At 34.9% G+C, this 17,754-nt stretch overlaps 1 protein-coding gene across 3 annotated transcripts; it reads left to right on the top strand.

Moving 5' to 3' along the window:
* Window positions 1-1,486: 1,486 nt before the first annotated feature.
* Window positions 1,487-17,460, top strand: LOC110271391 (uncharacterized). 3 transcript variants are annotated; one of them, XM_088501551.1, is made up of 4 exons: window positions 1,487-1,549; window positions 2,013-2,076; window positions 2,183-2,376; window positions 12,142-14,042. In XM_088501551.1, exon 4 carries the CDS (start codon window positions 12,892-12,894, stop codon window positions 13,495-13,497), a length of 606 nt encoding a protein of 201 aa, XP_088357677.1. In that variant the 5' UTR covers window positions 1,487-1,549; window positions 2,013-2,076; window positions 2,183-2,376; window positions 12,142-12,891; the 3' UTR covers window positions 13,498-14,042. The 3 variants fall into 3 exon arrangements, 2 of the variants coding, with proteins under 2 accessions (XP_088357677.1, XP_088357676.1); XM_088501550.1 differs by lacking the exon at window positions 1,487-1,549 and adding an exon at window positions 1,726-1,907; XR_002362097.2 differs by lacking the exons at window positions 1,487-1,549; window positions 12,142-14,042 and adding an exon at window positions 17,005-17,460 and having other exon boundaries at window positions 1,740-2,076.
* The last annotated feature ends 294 nt before the right edge of the window (window positions 17,461-17,754 follow it).

Here is a 17,754-nt window from a genome sequence, read left to right as displayed (position 1 = left end):
AGATACACATTCAAGCTATTGCAAGTAGAACAGAGGTGGTTGTCAGGCACGTGTTCATAGGTGAGAATGATGATGAGTGTCACAGATCATCACATTCATAAGGTTAAAGAACGAGTGTATATCTTAGAGAAGAAGTAGGCGTGAATTGAATAGAAAAACAATAGTACTTTGCATTAATTCATGAGGAACAACAGAGCTCCACACCTTAATCTATGGTGTGTAGAAACTCTACCGTTGAAAATACATAAGAACAAAAGGTCTAGGCATGGCCGAATGGCCAGCCTCCCAAAGCGTGAACATACAAGTTCCAAGATGAAAAGTCTGATCAAGTGTGTAAAATACAATAGTAAAAGGTCCTATTTGTAAAAAACTAGTAGCCTAGGGTTACAGAAATAAGTAATTAATGCAGAAATCTTCTTCCAGGCTCACTTGGTGTGTGCTTGGGCTGAGCATTGAAGCTTTCACATGTAGAGACTTTTCTTGGAGTTAAACGCCAGCTTTTGTGCCAGTTTGGGCGTTTAACTCCAGCTTTTATGCCAGTTCTGGCGTTTTGACGCCAGAATTTCTATTCTGACTTTGAACGCCAGTTTGGGCCATCAAATCTTGGGCAAAGTATAGACTATTATATATTGCTGGAAAGCCCAGGATGTCTAATTTCCAACTCAATTGAGAGCGCGCCAATTGGGCTTCTGTAGCTCCAGAAAATCTACTTCGAGTGCAGGGAGGTTAGAATCCAACAGCATCTGCAGTCCTTTTTCAGCCTCTGAATCAGATTTTTGCTCAGGTCCCTCAATTTCAGCCAGAAAATACCTGAAATCACAGAAAAATACACAAACTCATAGTGAAGTCCAGAAATGTGATTTTTATTTAAAAACTAATAAAAATATAATAAAAACTAATTAAAATATACTAAAAACATACTAAAAACAATGCCAAAAAGCATATAAATTATCCGCTCATCAGTGATCTCAATTATCCAAGTCTTAGCCAAGAGTTCTTTATCTTGTTTTCTTTACTTACTCGTTTAATCTACTTTTCTTGCCCTCTTATGAACCAAAAACCCCCTTACCCCTTTATAGCCAATAATTGAGCACTTCATTGTATCCTAGGGAGACGACCCGGAGTCAAAATACTTCGGTAAATTTTTATTGGGGTTCATTATTCATGATATAAAACCCATATTTTAATTTAATTGCGAGAATTGTTTGTTGGTTTGGACTATACTAACAACAGAATTATTTTGTAGAAATCCGAACCAGTATAAATCCTTGCGTCAGAGCTCTATCCTAATTTAATATAATATTCGCATTTCCAATCTTCTTTATTAAAAATTAATTTATTGACTAATTATCTACTAATTTAACAGGGTTTACAGTTGCACTTGCCGGTTAGTTTGTGAATTTTAAATTTCGCACCAGATGTTGAACCTAAAGAAGAGATGGAATTTAAGTCCAGAGACATTGGGTTAAGCATTTCAACACCATCAAAGAGAGAGAGTAAGAAAAAATTAAAAATAACAACTTCTCAAGCATCATTTTCTTCTTCTGAGGTGCATATTCAAACAACTACTATCAATGCTTTTTCTGCCATAAATTTCAAGTCTATTTTTGGTGTTGCTGGTGTGTCCATCATCTTTTATTAATCTTATTTCAAGTCCATTGATTTTTAATTGTTTTGTTCCTTTTTCACCCTGTTTTTGATATGCAAAATTTGGAACTTGTAATTTATGACTTGTCAACTTTTTTTGTCAAACCTAATTAACAAATTCTCTTCCTAACTTTTTCTTTGTATATAATTGATTTGAATAAGCCCCTTGTTTTCCAAGTACAGGCACAATGCCTATCCCTCACATCTTTCTTACATGTTCTCCATGCCTTATCTTGCAGAAGGCTTCAATTGTTATATAAGTTTGATTTCTATTTTTAGAACTTATATATGACTTTGGTATTAATTTATTATTTGATTCCTGAAGATTTTGTTTTGTTCTCCCTCTTTTTTTTTTGGGTTTCAAGGGTTTGTGGACTGAAGTGGTTTTATAATAACCATGAGTTAGCATCTGGAGAAAATGATAATAGAGTATGTACTTGCAAGCTTCATCAACTTTCTAGCTCCCCTTTCTGTTTTGTTACTCCTTTGATTTTCATGCACTATTACACTAGTAATTTCCTTTATATGTTTGCAGTTGCTTGTTTGGAATCAACACTCAACTCAGCCCGTCCTGAAGTACTGTGAGCACACGGCAGCTGTTAAAGCAATAGCGTGGTCTCCTCATGTTCATGGACTCCTTGCATCTAGAGGAGGAACTACAGATCGATGTATTCGTTTCTGGAATATAACCACAAACTCACATTTAAGCTATATGGAACTGGAAGTTAGGTAAAAGTACTTGTCTAGAATCATTTTCATAATATCTAATTGACTTTGTTTTAAGTGTTTTTTATCTACTGCATGACTGATTATTGGGTGGAAGCACTATGAAAAATACATGTCTCATGTTGAAGGGTATTTCTGAAAACTCAAACTATAAATAGATCACAAGTTACCAAATTAAACCCAACTCTATGAAAAGTGAATTTAATTAATCATCAATAGAATTGAAGACAGAATGATTAATCATCAATAAAATATTAATAGAAGGGAGGGATCATCAATTGTGTAACATGGTGACATTCATAGCATCAACTTTCATATACCGAGACAAGGATAAAGGCGATTCTTAACCCCTCCCTTTCTTTTATTCTTACCCAAGAGTTAAAAGAGTTAGCGTCAACATTTACAGCAAGAAAAATTAACAGTAACCACCAATTTCAATTTACATCTCAATAAAAAAGACTACACCAAGCTTGTTGGTGATAACAAGTGTCAATTGCGTGAACAATTGATAGCACTTGTTTTTCTATTCACTTATATGTTTCTTGGATTCTAATCTTTTTGTGACTTAATTATGTAATAATTTTATGTTTTTGCTCCTATGTTACTCACTCTTTTAATGACATTTGAAATCTGGAATATAATTTGCTTGTTTATTGTGCTTGGATGGAAAGGGTGAACTTGGCTAAAAAAGAATATTTATGAAGGGTTTTAGTTTGCTCGATTTTTATGTTATTTGTTAGTGTTCAATAAATGAAGTTTTATTAGAATTGAAGAAGAATAAAAAAGATCTTATTATCAAGAATTTGGTATACGATGCATAAAATAAGCTATTCAATTAATGTGGTTATTTGGGAATATTCGTGTTGTCAATTCTTTTGTTTCAATTCAATGCAAAACAAGATAGCTCATTCTATCTGGGATAATGAAAATGTTTTTTGTTACTAATAATGCTTGGTTGCGAATTAACGACCGATTTAGTGACTAAAATGTTGGTTGCTAAATATAAGTCTCCACTTAGCGACCGAATTAGGGACTGAAACATTGGTAGCAAATGAGACCGAAATGCTAGTCACAAACTAACGCTCGATTTAGCGACCGAAAAATTTGTCGCTATTTAGCGACCGATATACTCAGCGACTGATTTAGCAATCGAAAAATTTGGTCATCATTTAGCGACCAATTATGTTAGCAACCGATTTAGCGATCGATGCTCTATGGTGAGGGTTTGGTGTCCTTGTTTAAAAATTGATCGCTAAAATCAGTCGTTAACAGTTAGCGACCGAAGTTGGTCGCTATTTTCTAATTAGCGACTAAGGTTTTAGCGACCACCAAAATCGGTCGCTATTTCGGTAATATCTTGTAGTGTATGTTTTTTCTTTTTCTTTATTTGATTTTTTCTTGTTTTTATTCTTGTTAAAAGAATAAAATAAGAAGAATCATGAGAAGTTAAAACAAGAAGGAAAGATGAACAAGAAAAGAAGAAGATGATAATGATGAAGAAGAAGGAGGAGGAGGAGGAATTTGCTTGTGCGTCATCATTATTAAGTAATTTTGGTGCATTCTGAATTTAAATAAGGTGCATTCTAAGTTTAATTTCGGTGCATTCTGGTCTAAGCTTGTTCTAAACTGAGTTTGTTTGTGTGTCGTCATTAGTAAGGAATTTTGGTGCATTTTAGAATTAAATAAGGTGCACACAATTCAAAACTCTTCTTCCTCCTCTTTCTTATCTTTTACTTCGTTTTCTTCTTTCTTTTTCATCTTTTTTTTTCCTTCAACCTCTCCTACTTATTTTGTTTTCTCATAATTATTCTTGTTTTACTTTATTAAGAGGAATAAAACCAAGAAAAGAGAAGAAAAAAAAGAATAAATTTTGATTCATTTCTGCTAAGAATTTAATCCAATAAGTGTAAACTTACATTCATTTAACTAAATAAGATTGTAATATAGTACAAACTTGTTCATTCAAGTTTAATATGAGAAGCAATGCTACTAAAAAAAGAAGTAAGAGCATCAGAAAAAAGAAAAAAAAAAGGAAAGAAGAAAGAAATGCAACATTAAAGAAGATATTTTTGTGCTTTTCTAGCAAAATTTCAGTGTAAAAACTAAGACATTTATGTGTTATTTTTAAAAAATTTTGGTGTTATCTTTGTGATAAATTCTACATAATTCAAAACTCTTCTTCCTCCTTCTTATCTTCTACTTCGTTTTCTTCTTCATTTTCATCTTTTTTTACTTCATCTTTTTCTTTTTATTTTATTTTCTCATAATTCTTCTTGTTTTACTCTCTTGAGAGAAATAAAACCAAGAAAAATATAGAAAAAAAAGAATAAGTGACTGCAATAATAACATGAAAAAGAAGGAGAAAGAAGAAACAAAATTAAAATATAATGTAACAACAGTACCAATAAAAGAAAGAGGAGCAGACGCACAAAAATAGAACCATTTTTCATATTTTTTGAACGCAGCACGCGAAACGTAAGTGAAATGAGTGTTTTGTTTGTGTTAGTGAAACGCGCGTGTGTATACACTACATATAATAAATATGATTTTTGTTGGATTTAAGCCAACTTAATTAAATTTGATTGACAAAAAAACTTAAATGTGAAACAAGACTGAATTATGAAATATTATGAAAAGCTTACGGTTCACTTGCTCTCTTAAACCTTTCTCATTCCTTTTTTTTTTTTTTTTCCTTCATGCCTTACTCTGTTATTGCTGCTGTGAATCTATTCTTCTTGCCCTCTAGAAACCATTTTATTTAATTATCGAATCTAATTCGAGGAACTAGTTTTTGACAACAATATTGACCGAGAAGTATTTCCTATTTAATTATAGTTAATTATTGAAATAGTTTTACTTTTATATAGCAAAAACGTTTCTTCTATTAATTAATTTACTTTTATTTATATTTTTTTAATAATAAAATAATAATAAATATTAAATTAAATAAGATAATAAATTTAGAAGCCAATATCCAAGTATGACAATACTTTTTATAATTAGAAAAATGACACTATTTTTCTTTTACACTTTTTTATATACTTTTTATTGTAGTATAAAAAGGACAAAATTTTTACTTTCTCTTATTTCTTATCAGTTATTTTTAATATAAAAACAGAAATGTACAAGAAAAATGTACACAAATTAAAAGCAGTGCTTATAACACTTTCCTTATAAATAATAAGGATAAATTATAAAAAATGTATTTAAATGTTTTTTAATTTTGTTATTAATAAAAATATTTTAAAATAATTTAAAAGTATGACAAAAATATTCTGCTATAATATAAAAGATCTTCTTTGATTTATTTTTTTCTTATCACGTTTGGGTATTTTTATTTTGTCACCTTTTAAAATAATTTAAAAATATTTTTATCGATAATAAAATTTAAAAGTATTTTTATCAGAGCTAAAATAATTTAAATATATTTTTTATAGTTTACCTTAATTATAAATATAGATAACATCCACCGTATCAAATCTGATCTTACAAGATGAACTATATACTAATCCCCTAAATCTCTTCTAATAAGGTGTGTTCAAATTATACGATAAACTATACTAAACTCTCATATCTTTATCATAATGAGAAGATACTTGTTAAGGAGCCAGCCAACACTTAAAAAAATAAAATAAAGAATTAATTAATATAAAAATAAAGTATTATTTTTGTCTATAATATTTAAAATAATTTTTAAAATTGTCTTTAATATTTAAATAATTTTATTTAAGTTCCTAATATTTTAAAATTATCTCAATATTGTCTTGTCGCTAGTAATCTGTTAATAGAATTAACAGTAGGACAACATTGAGTTGATTTCGAAATGTTAGAGACTTAAATAGAACAAAAATATTGTAGACAAAAACGATACATTATTCTTAAAAAATTATCAAATCAAGTAAAATAACAGTAAATTTTAATGGAATAAATTACATTATAAATTCAAAATTTTTACTCATGCTTGTAAAATAGCTAATAGATAAATTTTCAAAAAAGAAAAATAGAAACATGATATATATACAATAAAGTATAAAGTATGCCTTTTTATTTCTGATGTATCGAACTTTTTTAATGTTTAATTTAATTAAGTTTTATTTTTATTTTTTAAATAAATTTTATTTTTTCCTTCAATAATTTTAATTTATACGATAGATAATGATTTAATTTATTTTTTAATTTTACTCTAATAAAAAAATAACTTAGAATGAAAGTAATTTGATTAAGAGTAAAATTAAAAAAATTAATTTATTTAGAATGAAAGTAATGTGATTATGAGTAATTTACTTAGATGTAATTAAACAAATAATTGAATAATTATCTACGTAAAAATAATTGAATAATTATCTATGGTAAAAAATTGATTAAAAATAAAGTTTAATTAAATTAAATATTTTATAGACAAAAAAATATAATTTATACTTTATTGTATATGAATCATGCTCTTTTTTTTTCGCAAATTTATGTATTAGCTATTTTACAATATTTTATAATGAGTAAATGATAAGAATTTAATTGGGGTTTAATACATTTAAAATATTAAAATCCTAATGGAAGGGGAAAAGAAAAGAATGGCATTAAGAAGAGGAATTTATTAGCATAACGAGACAACGGAAATATAAAAGACAGATAAAAATTTTTCTACTAGACTTTTAAGATACCTGTTCTTAGCAACCTAGGTCACCGGAAAGGATTTCCTACTAGACCTTCAAAGAATTTGTCCTTGACAACCTAGATCAGATGGACGAAAACTGAAAGAAACTACCACGCAGGTCACCTTAGTGTTGGATCCTTCAATCTTCCTCATGCAATAAGCGAAGCAAATCACTCACCTCACTTCTCACACAATAAAACGTGCTTAAAAGCAACTGAAATTTATTCATCAAAGTTGTGTAAATTATCTCACCAGAAAGTGTTTAAATAAACCCCAAACAAACTAGCTAAAAGATAAGATAAGATAACTAATTTAAATCAGATTTGATCTTATTGGATTAGATTAGATTTGATTTAAATTTTAAAATCCTAAAGATATGATAGCTAATTTAAATCAGTTTTGATCTTATTAGATTAGATCAGATTTGGTTTAAATTTAAAATATCTAAAAATACTACTAAGCAAATCAAAAGTAAATCAAATCTTCCAACAAATTCTAACAACAAAACAAACCAAAATAAATGCCTAAAAATTCGAAAATTAATAATAAATTATGCCTCCCATTGAATTTGAAAAGCATTATTGGGCTTTTGCGGTCCTAACTTAGCCCAATGAGCCTTGCCCATTCTTCCTTGGTTAGAACTTGATGTAACTCCATATGCATAACCGCTGCCAAGTTTCTAAAGCTCTCTTTGAGCTTTTTTGCACGTGCTCTAGTGATGGGCCCTCTGGAAGTTTGAAATTTTCATTTTGTCTTTTTGTCTTAGAATGCCCCAATTGTCTTTTCGAACATGTATCAATAAAATTCTTAAAAAGAGTAAAATTGAGAAAAATAAATTTACTTAAAACAAAAGTAATGTGATTAAAAATAATTTACTTAGATTTAATTTAAAAATAATTGAATAACTATATGTATAGTATAAAAATTGATATTATTAAAGGATAAAATTAAAATTTCTTTCAAAGTAAAAAAGTTTATTTAAATTAAACATCAAAGAAGTTCGGTACATTAGAGACAAAAAGATATATTTTATACTTTATTGTATATGTATTTTTTTCTTTTACAAAAGTTTATCTACTAATTATTTTACAAATATTTTATAATGAATAAAAATTTTGAATTCGTAAAGCAATTCAATCTGTTAAAATTTATTTTAGTTTTGCTTGATTTGGTAATTTTTCTCAGAGTAATGTATTATTTTTTTTCTCTAACATTTTTATCTTATTTAAGTCCCTAACATTTTAAATTCACCCCAATTTTGTTTTACTATCAATTCTGTAAATATATCACTAACAGTAGAGTAATATTGAGACGATTTTAAAATATTAAAGACTTAAATAGAATAATTTAAACGTTAAAAATGACTTTAAAATTTATCCTAAATATTAAGAACAAAAACAATACTTTATTTTTAATATAAATTTAAATACAAGACAAAAATAAAAAATATTAATTACATAACATTTCTCTCGTAGAAAAGTTGTGATCGACTACACCAAGGAGAGATATATAGCTTCTCGATTCAAGAATCAAAATGTCATTTTACAAACAAAAACAGATTTTGTTGCATGAGGATGCCAATGTTTTTGAAACTTACCCTATAGATTATACAATAAAAAAAAGTTTAATTATTCTGCAGATCCTATAGTTTCACCAAATTTTCAATTAGGTCCCTATACTTTTTTTCTTTTTAATTAGGTCCCTATACATCATTTTTTTTCAATTTAGTCCCTGTTAATGTTAAACGTCAAAAAAATGTTAATAAATTGTGAAATTACCTGTATACCTTTAGGGACCTAATTGAAAAGAAAAAAAAATATAAAGACCTAATTGAAAATTCGATAAAACTATAAATAGTCAATAAAAGATATTCCTATAATCCTTATTCAATGATTCTACGACATGAAAGATATTCCTATAATCCCTTTTATTTTGTCACTATCATTCTTTTGCTTATTTATATACAAATTGTACAAAAAATAATTTCTTTTTATTTTTTTGACTTTCAAAATACAACATACAAAAAAAAGTAATGAATAAAATGAAATAGAAATAGTAGTAAAAAGTATATATAAAATTCAATTTCCATCATTCAAGTATTTATTATGATCATGTAACATTTTACATTTGTGTAGATTTATGAAATATAGTTTGTGTCTTTTGTAAGACTCAGTTAATTAATGGCTAATTAACCCATAAATGAGAACTTATTCTAGAAAGCTAAAAATGTTATTTTTATGGCTTAATATGATAGAGGAGATTGAGACAAGAATTTCGATACCAATTTTATAGAAAACGGACCAAGATTGGACCGAACGGGCCAAACCGGTCCAACCAGACCCAAAATGGGCCTTGGCCCAACTAAACTAAACCAAAACCCTAGTTTTCAGCACTCTCTCTCCTCACTTAGCACTCAAACACGTTGAAATTGGTATGGAGGGGGGAAGAACACTCTCTCAAGTTCTCTCCCTTGGTTGATCTTCAAACCACCATAACTTTTGATCTAGAGCTCCGATTGCCGCACCGTTTGCGGCCACGCGTTCACCGCGGAAAGATCTACAAAACCCATACCATCAATCTTAAGGTAATCCACGTTTTACTCTTCGAATTTCCAGCCTTGATTTCGAGTTTCATGAGCAAAAATGTTGAGATTTTAGGCTCTTTGATGTTATAGGATCCAACTCTCTTGAAGGAGAAGGTTAATCTTGTCTCCTTGGACCTTGGGTGTGGTAAGATTCTCAACCCTAGTGTAATTTATTGTTCTATGATGTTTGGGTATTGAGATGTTGTGTATGGGTATGATGATTGTGGCTTAGGTTGTGTATATGTGAATATTGGAGCTTGATTGGTGATTTTGGAAAGCTTAGAAGAGGGTTTTGTGTGATAAAATCTGTTCTTAGAGGTATTGAGACCTTGAGAGCTTGTGGACAAGTGGTTTGGAAGTGTTCCGGTTGAGCTTGGGTAATCGGCTAAGGTATGGTTTCGGTTTCCCGTATCTAATATGTAATGTGGTAGGAAATACTTAGGCTAGAGGCCCTAAGATAGGCATTAAATTGTTGATGTTGTTGAATAGTTGAGATATATGATGTGATCATATATGTGATTATGAATATTGATGCCTTGATTGTGTGATATATGAGAAATGCATGTTGTGATATATGCTTGATGGATGATTGAGGTTTAATTGATGGGTGATACCATGTTGATGGTGAATATGATGTTGATTATGTATAATGATAGTTGATTGGAAATGGTATTACTGGAAATTGGGGTAAGGGAGGATGTATGACATGATATGGTGTTTGTCCTTTAGCCATTTGATTGAGAAGTGTTAAAAGGGTTGGATGGTGATTTTGAAAAATTTGGTAAAATGTCAATGTGTGAGTTGAGGATGGCTTGATGTTGATTTTGGTACATTTTGATTGATTTCAAAGAAAAGGGATGAAATTGGCATGTTTTGATTGATTTTGAAAAGAGTTGAAAGTGGCTTGTTTTGAAAATGGCACTTTATGGTTTTGTATAAAAACACGGTTTTTGGGTATACTTTGACGGGACATAACTTGGACTACGGATCTCTGAATTGTACCAAATTTCTTTAGAAATGAAATTGGATCCGGGATATCCATGCCGTTCGAAGAACGGGTGAAAAACGATTTAAAATGAGAAAGTTATGTCCGTCGGAAGATTGTGGGTTGAATTTGTAAATTCTGCAGCTTTTAACTTAGAAAATTTTTAGCAGAATGACCCTCCGCGCGTAGGCGCACTTGGTGCGTACGCGCCGTTCTTTGAGAAAGCACCATCCACGCGTGCGCGTGGTGTGTGCGGGCGCGTCGATGCGCTGTACCAAATGCCCAGCCATTTTCCAGAGAGTTGTGCCAGAGTTGTGCCAATTTTGTGCCTGGGGTGCAAGAGCACCCACGCGTACGCGTGGCTGACGCATGCGCGTCGTTGGCTAATTTTCAATCTGCGTGTTCGCGCGTATGACGCTTGCGCGTCGATGAGTTTTAAGGCCATTCACGCGTGCGCGTGGAGTGCGCGTACGCGTGGTCCTATTTTCATCCCAAAGTTGATGTTTAAGTTTTAAAAGCCAAATTTCATACTTCTAAGCCTCCGATCTCACCACTTATGTCTTGAATCATTATGATATGCCTAGCATGAGAAAAAGGGCTAGTGAATGTGGTAACTTGCGAGTGAAGCAAGGGAAAAAATGAATGATCATTGAGGATCAAAGATGATTATGTGAGATGCGGAGGATGGCGGTGGAAGTGCTTGTTGTGCCATGGGCCGAAGGGCCGTAATTGTTAATGAATTGGCTGGTTATGGATTTAACCGTGAGCCGGATGGCTGGATTATGCCGTGTGACGGCAGAGCCATGTTTATGGCTAAGTATAAATGCATATATGCTGTTGAATGAATTGTGAATATTTGCACTTCCACTATCGGAGATGAGGGTTTCCCTGGGAGGAAGCAGTGGCTAGCCACCACGTGCTCCAGGTTGAGACTCGAAGCTCTTTTGACCCTATGTCATAAGTGTGGCCGAGCACTGTGAAAGGCCCGGATGAGCTCGCCCCCGTAAATATTCACCAGTGAGGGTGATGGATATGGATCATGATTATAATCAAGTTTATGATGAGTATAACTCAAGTTGGGGATGCGCGACAGAGGGACAGTCCAATGGTTAGCTACCAGGACTTGTCGGGTTGGCTCTATAACCGACAGATGATATCATTAGCCACTAGGGACAGGCATGCATCATGAGCATACTACATGAATTGTTTGAGATTGCCTGTTTGACTGCATATTACTTGCTAATTGTCTAAATGCCTTATCTATTCCTATTTGTAAATCTCTTGTCTGATATGACTGTGTTTGCTTTATTAAACTCCTGCTGGTGGTTGGGAGGTCTGAAGGAATTGGAAAGGGAAGTATTAGTTAGACTGAAGGATCTTTAGTCAGTTGCCACTTATGGTTTAGCTTGTTTATAAGCTTTGATATTATCTGGAGGAAGTTCTAGGATTGCCTTCGGCTTTCCTCTATTATTATGTATTATATATGTGGAAGCTGTTACCGTGCTGGGGACCTCTGGTTCTCACCCATGCGGATTTTGTGGTTTTCAGATGCAGGACGCGAGGCTTCTCGTTGAGGCATGCTGGAGACTTCTGGATTAGCGAAGATCCTTGTTCTCGGGACTCTGTTTTGGTTTATATATCTTGTTTAGATACTTTTATCTCCATTAAATAATACAAACTATGATGACTCCTCTTATAGGAGGTTTTGGAGAATAGATTTCTATATTTGTGTCCCTTTGGGTTTCCTTTGGGGTTTCCTTATTTTACTATATGTATATATTACTATGCTCAGACCGGTTATCTTCGCAACCGGATTTTGAGTCTTGATATTCCTGTTTTTGACACTCCTTTGTATATATATGATCTCGCGTTAGCTTATCCCTGTTCGTTACGTTATCGATCGCAGTGTTGCGCTTTCGAGTTACGGTTTTTGTTTACCCCTTTTTTTTACAAAGGCTCCTAGTTATAATCAATTATTCATACTACTATAGGTACTAAATTTTTGTTTTAGAGGTCGTAATACCTTGCCATCTCTGAATTATGACTTAAGCATAAGACTCTGTATGGTAGGGTGTTACATTATGGTATCAGAGCGATTCGTTCCTGTAGAGCCTGAGGGACGGACTGACTATGCTTCTGTGCATTCTCTCTGTGTGTGTGTTATGTGCTATTAGTATATCTACTTGATATAATTGGCATAAACGTTCATGAGCATACATTTGGGACTTTGAAGCACTAGACTTCCGATATTGAGACTGATCAACTTAATATCGATTGTTTGGTGTGTATAGGAACCAGATGGCGCCTCGTGGACGCGGTAGAGGTCGTGGGAGGAGTCGTAATAATGCTCGTGCGCCGGAGATTAACCATAATGACCCGGTAAACTTTATGACTGCGTTGGAGAACATGGCTGCTGCTATGCAAGCCACTGCTGAGGCTCTTGGTCAACAGATGAACAACCATGGTAATGACGGAGGTGGAGTTCAGGGCCCGATGACACTGGCAAACTTTTTGAAGGTTAATCCACCGAAGTTCAAGGGAACTACTAGTCCGACTGAAGCCGATACATGGTTTCAGGCTATAGAACGAGCACTGCAAGCGCAGGTGGTACCTGAAGGGCAGCGTGTGGAGTTCGCTACCTATTTGCTCACTGGTGAAGCGTCGCATTGGTGGCAGGGTATCCGACGCCTCCTGCAGCAGGGTGATGATTATATCACCTGGGATGTCTTCCAAGAGGAGTTCTATAAGAAGTACTTTCCGACTTCTGCCAGGACGGCCAAGGAACTTGAATTGTTGCAGCTGAAGCAGGGTACTATGTCCGTATCTGATTATACTGACAAGTTTGAGGAGCTGTTCAGATTCTCTCGTATGTGTCAAGGGACTCTGGTGGAATATGAGGAATGAAAGTGTGTTAAGTACGAAGGAGGACTCCGGAGCGATATTTTCGATTCGGTGGGGCAAATGGAGATTAGGACTTTCTCCGAGTTGGTGAACAAGTGTAGGGTTGCTGAAGAGTGTGTGAAGAGGGCAGCCACTGAGAAAGGAAGTCACAAAGGATCATTTTCACAGAACCGAGGGAATAGCTTTGCACCTAGAGGTTTGCCTTTCAAGAGGGGAGGTTCCTTTAGGAGGCCCAACAACAACAACAACTCCCAAGGGAAAAGGTTTGGGAAGCAGCCTCAGAATGATCAAGCTTGTACTAGGTGTGGAAGTCACCATTCGGGAGTACCATGCAAGGCCGGATGGGGTTTGTGCTACAATTGTGGAAAGGCGGGACATAAAGCCGCAAGTTGTCCGGAGCAGCAGAAGCAAGGTGCTGGGAAAACACAACAAACTGGTCGGGTGTTCACCACCTCAGCTGTGGGTGCAGAGGGATCCGAGACACTCATTCGAGGTAACTGTGAAATGGCTGGTCAAACTTTAAATGCTTTATTTGATTCGGGAGCATCGCATTCATTCATTGCATTTGAGAAAGCCCATGAGTTAGGGTTGAAGATTGTAACCTTAGGTTATGACCTAAAAGTGTATAATGCTACCCATGAGGCCATGGTAACTAGGCTAGGATGCCCGAAAGTTTTGTTTAGGTTCAAGCAGCGTGATTTTGTCCATAATTTAATCTGCTTACCGATGATCGGTCTTGACCTTATCTTGGGATTGGACTGGTTATCTGAGAACCATGTCCTGCTTGATTGTTCTACAAAGTCGGTGTACTTCATGCCAGAGGATACAGAAGGGTCGGTCGTGGTGAATAATTATTACTTGAATTCGATGATGGTGAATTGTTCTGGAATCGAATGTCAGGGTATCCTGTTGTTAACCGCTGGTGTTTCGGGTGATGATCAAAGGTTGGATCAGATTCCGGTAGTGTATGAGTTTCTGGAAGTGTTTCCCGATGATATTGAGGAATTTCCACCTAACCGAGAGGTCGTGTTTGCTATTGAATTGGTGCCTGGGGTGGGACCAATCTCAAATGCTCCTTATAGAATGTCACCATTAGAGATGGCCGAGCTAAAGTCTCAGTTAGAGGAATTGTTGGGTAAGAATTTTACCCGATCGAGTGTTTCCCCGTGGGGTGCTCCAGTGTTACTGGTAAAGAAGAAAGATGGAAGTATGCGGCTCTCTGTGGATTACAGACAGCTGAACAAGGTCACCATAAAGAATAAGTACCCGTTGCCGAGAATTGATGATCTCATGGATCAGTTACAAGGAGCTGGGGTTTTCTCTAAGATCGATTTGTGATCTGGTTATCACCAGATAAGGGTGAGGGGTGAGGATATCCCTAAGACCGCTTTCAGGATTCGTTATGGTCATTACGAGTATACTGTAATGTCCTTTGGGTTGACGAACGCTCCTGCAGTATTCATGGATTACATGAATAGAGTGTTCCGTCCGTTTCTGGATAAATTCGTTGTTGTCTTCATTGACGATATACTAATTTACTCCAAGACTGAAGAGAAGCATGCGGAACACTTGCGGACCGTGTTGCAGATTTTAAAGGAGAAGAAACTCTATGCGAAACTGTCTAAGTGTGAGTTCTGGAAGAGCGAGGTGAAGTTTTTGGGTCACGTGGTGAGTAAGAAGGGAATAGTCGTAGATCCAACTAAGGTGGAAGCTGTGATGGATTGGAGGCAACCTACCACAGTAACTGAGATAAGGAGTTTTCTGGGTTTAGCTGGCTATTACCGAAGGTTCATCAAAGGCTTTTCGCAATTAGCATTGCCGTTGACAAAGTTAACCCGCAAAGACACTCCGTTTGTTTGGACTCCTGAGTGCGAGGAGAGCTTTCAGACATTGAAGAAAAAGTTGACCACTGCACCTGTGTTAATGTTACCTGAGCCGAACGAACCATTTGAGGTGTACTGTGATGCCTCACTAAAGGGTCTAGGATGCGTGCTGATGCAGCATCATAATGTGGTGGCGTATGCCTCACGACAGTTGAGACCTAATGAAGTTAGTTACCCTACGCACGATTTGGAACTCGCTGCGGTCGTGTTTGCCTTGAAGGTGTGGAAGCATTATCTCTATGGGGTTAAGTTCCAAGTCTTCTCCGATCACAAGAGCTTGAAATATCTCTTTGATCAGAAAGAGCTTAATATGAGGCAAAGGAGGTGGATGGAATTATTGAAGGACTACGACTTTGAGTTGAATTACCATCCGGGAAAGGCGAATGTAGTGGCGGATGCGTTAAGTCGGAAGTCGTTATATGCGGCTTGGATGATGCTTCAAGAGGAGAAGTTGCTCAAGAGATTCAAGAGTCTAAAAATTGGTGCTCGAGAAGTATCTGGAACCTTGTGTTTGAGCCGATTAGAAATCTCGAGTGATTTTAAATCTGAGCTCCTAAAGGCTCATGAAAATGATAAAGCGTTATGGAAGGTGTTACCGGCTATCGAGCAAGGAAAACAGTGGAGAGTGTCGGAAGAAAAAGATGGGTTATGGAGATTCAATGGTAGGATCATTGTGCCGGATGTTGGCACTTTGAGGCAAGATATCTTAAAGGAGGCACACAAAAGCGGATTCTCCATTCACCTGGGAAGCACTAAGATGTACCATGATTTAAAGGCGATGTTTTGGTGGCCGGGTATGAAGAATGATGTGGCGGAATATGTTTCAAAGTGCTTAACTTGTCAAAAGGTAAAGATTGAACATCAAAGACCTTCTGGGATGTTGCAACCTTTAGAGGTTCCGCAATGAAAGTGGAAAAGTATTGCAATGGACTTTGTGTCGGGATTGCCAAGGACTAGGACTGGTTTTGATGCTATCTGGGTGATTGTGGACCGACTGACGAAGTCAGCTCACTTTTTGCCCATTCGGATGACTTACACCCAAGAGGAGCTAGCACGGTTATACATAAAGGAGATTGTGAGACTCCATAGTGTACCTGCTACTATAATCTCTGATAGAGATCCTCGTTTCACTTCAAACAAAATACATAGAACGCACTGTTAAAAACTTCAATTGTTCGCACGATGATGATGACTCGCCAAGAAACTCTGATCTTAGCTTCATCAATAAGCGACTAAGATATTTTAAGCCTTCTCCATCTCGACCTCCACCCCGAAAGAAATCCTGAGGCAAAGCCTCGACAAGAACAGAACTGGTGGTTAGAAGAAGCATGGTATTCATCACAGCAACAACCATCAACAATAAAGTAAATTCATAATCAGCAAAACCAATTCATATGTCAATTCATCAATTCACAAAACCCTTATATATATATTCATATTGTAAACCCAAACTATTGTATCAAAAGAATTCAGAATTCAATTAAACAAATAGGTGTATTAAATCAATTCATAAATCAGAAAAATTATCATTTGCTTAAACCTGTTTCATTAACTTTGAAAAAAAAAAATTAACATGTTAACTTTGAAAAAACAAAAAAAAAAATTAACATGTTACCTGTTTTGGCAGATCGACTTCAGGCAGCAAGGCGAGGTGCGGCGAGGTGTGGCGACGCGAGTAGCGGCGTAGCGATCCACGGCGAGCGAACGCGACGGAAGTGACACACCACCAGTGGGAAGCAGAGTAGAGCAGACGCACGACCAGCGCAGAGCAGTGCAGCGCAGACCAAGGACGACGGACGATGACGACGATGGACACTCACGCCGCCAAGGACGACGACGACGCCGCCGCCGCAGCAGATGGAGGACGACACCAACGAATGGATCGGAGGAGAAACGCAATGACTTCAGAGAACAAGGGTTGACTAGGGTTCTTTGTTTTTGGATAAAATGGCAAGGGTGATTTTGGTATTTTGAAAAAATAGAAGTGGGTTTAATTAGCTATTATAACTTAATTAGGAGAATATTCGATTTTTGAATAGAATATTCTGTTATTTTACATGGTTTTGTTATGGTAGGGACTAAATGGAAAAAAAAAATTAATATCTAAGGACTCAATTGAAAAGAAAAAAAATATAGGGACCTAATTGAAAATTTGATGAAACTATAGGAACCTGCAGAATAATTAAACCTAAAAAAAATCGAATAATTTTACTAATGAATGCTCACTAATTAAAGTATATCCATTAACTAACAGAACTTAAATACATTTTAAACTTATGGAGCATAAGTCCTATCCTTTAGAACCGCCCATGTTCTTAATATTTGATTTTAACTTAATTTACATTTAATTTGTTTAGAACTTATCACAATGCTTCAA

Source organism: Arachis ipaensis, chromosome B1 (genome assembly GCF_059453495.1).
Source record: "Arachis ipaensis isolate K30076 ecotype BB chromosome B1, ASM5945349v1, whole genome shotgun sequence".
In the NCBI taxonomy this organism is placed as follows: domain Eukaryota; kingdom Viridiplantae; phylum Streptophyta; class Magnoliopsida; order Fabales; family Fabaceae; genus Arachis; species Arachis ipaensis.
The sequence above is the reverse complement of the archived record's forward strand: the minus strand, read 5'-3'. Positions and strand labels throughout refer to the sequence as shown.

What these genes read in the sequence shown, in the direction of transcription:
- LOC110271391 (XM_088501551.1), top strand. Translation starts at nt 12,892, where the DNA reads ATGGCGCCTCGTGGACGCGGTAGAGGTCGTGGGAGGAGTCGTAATAAT.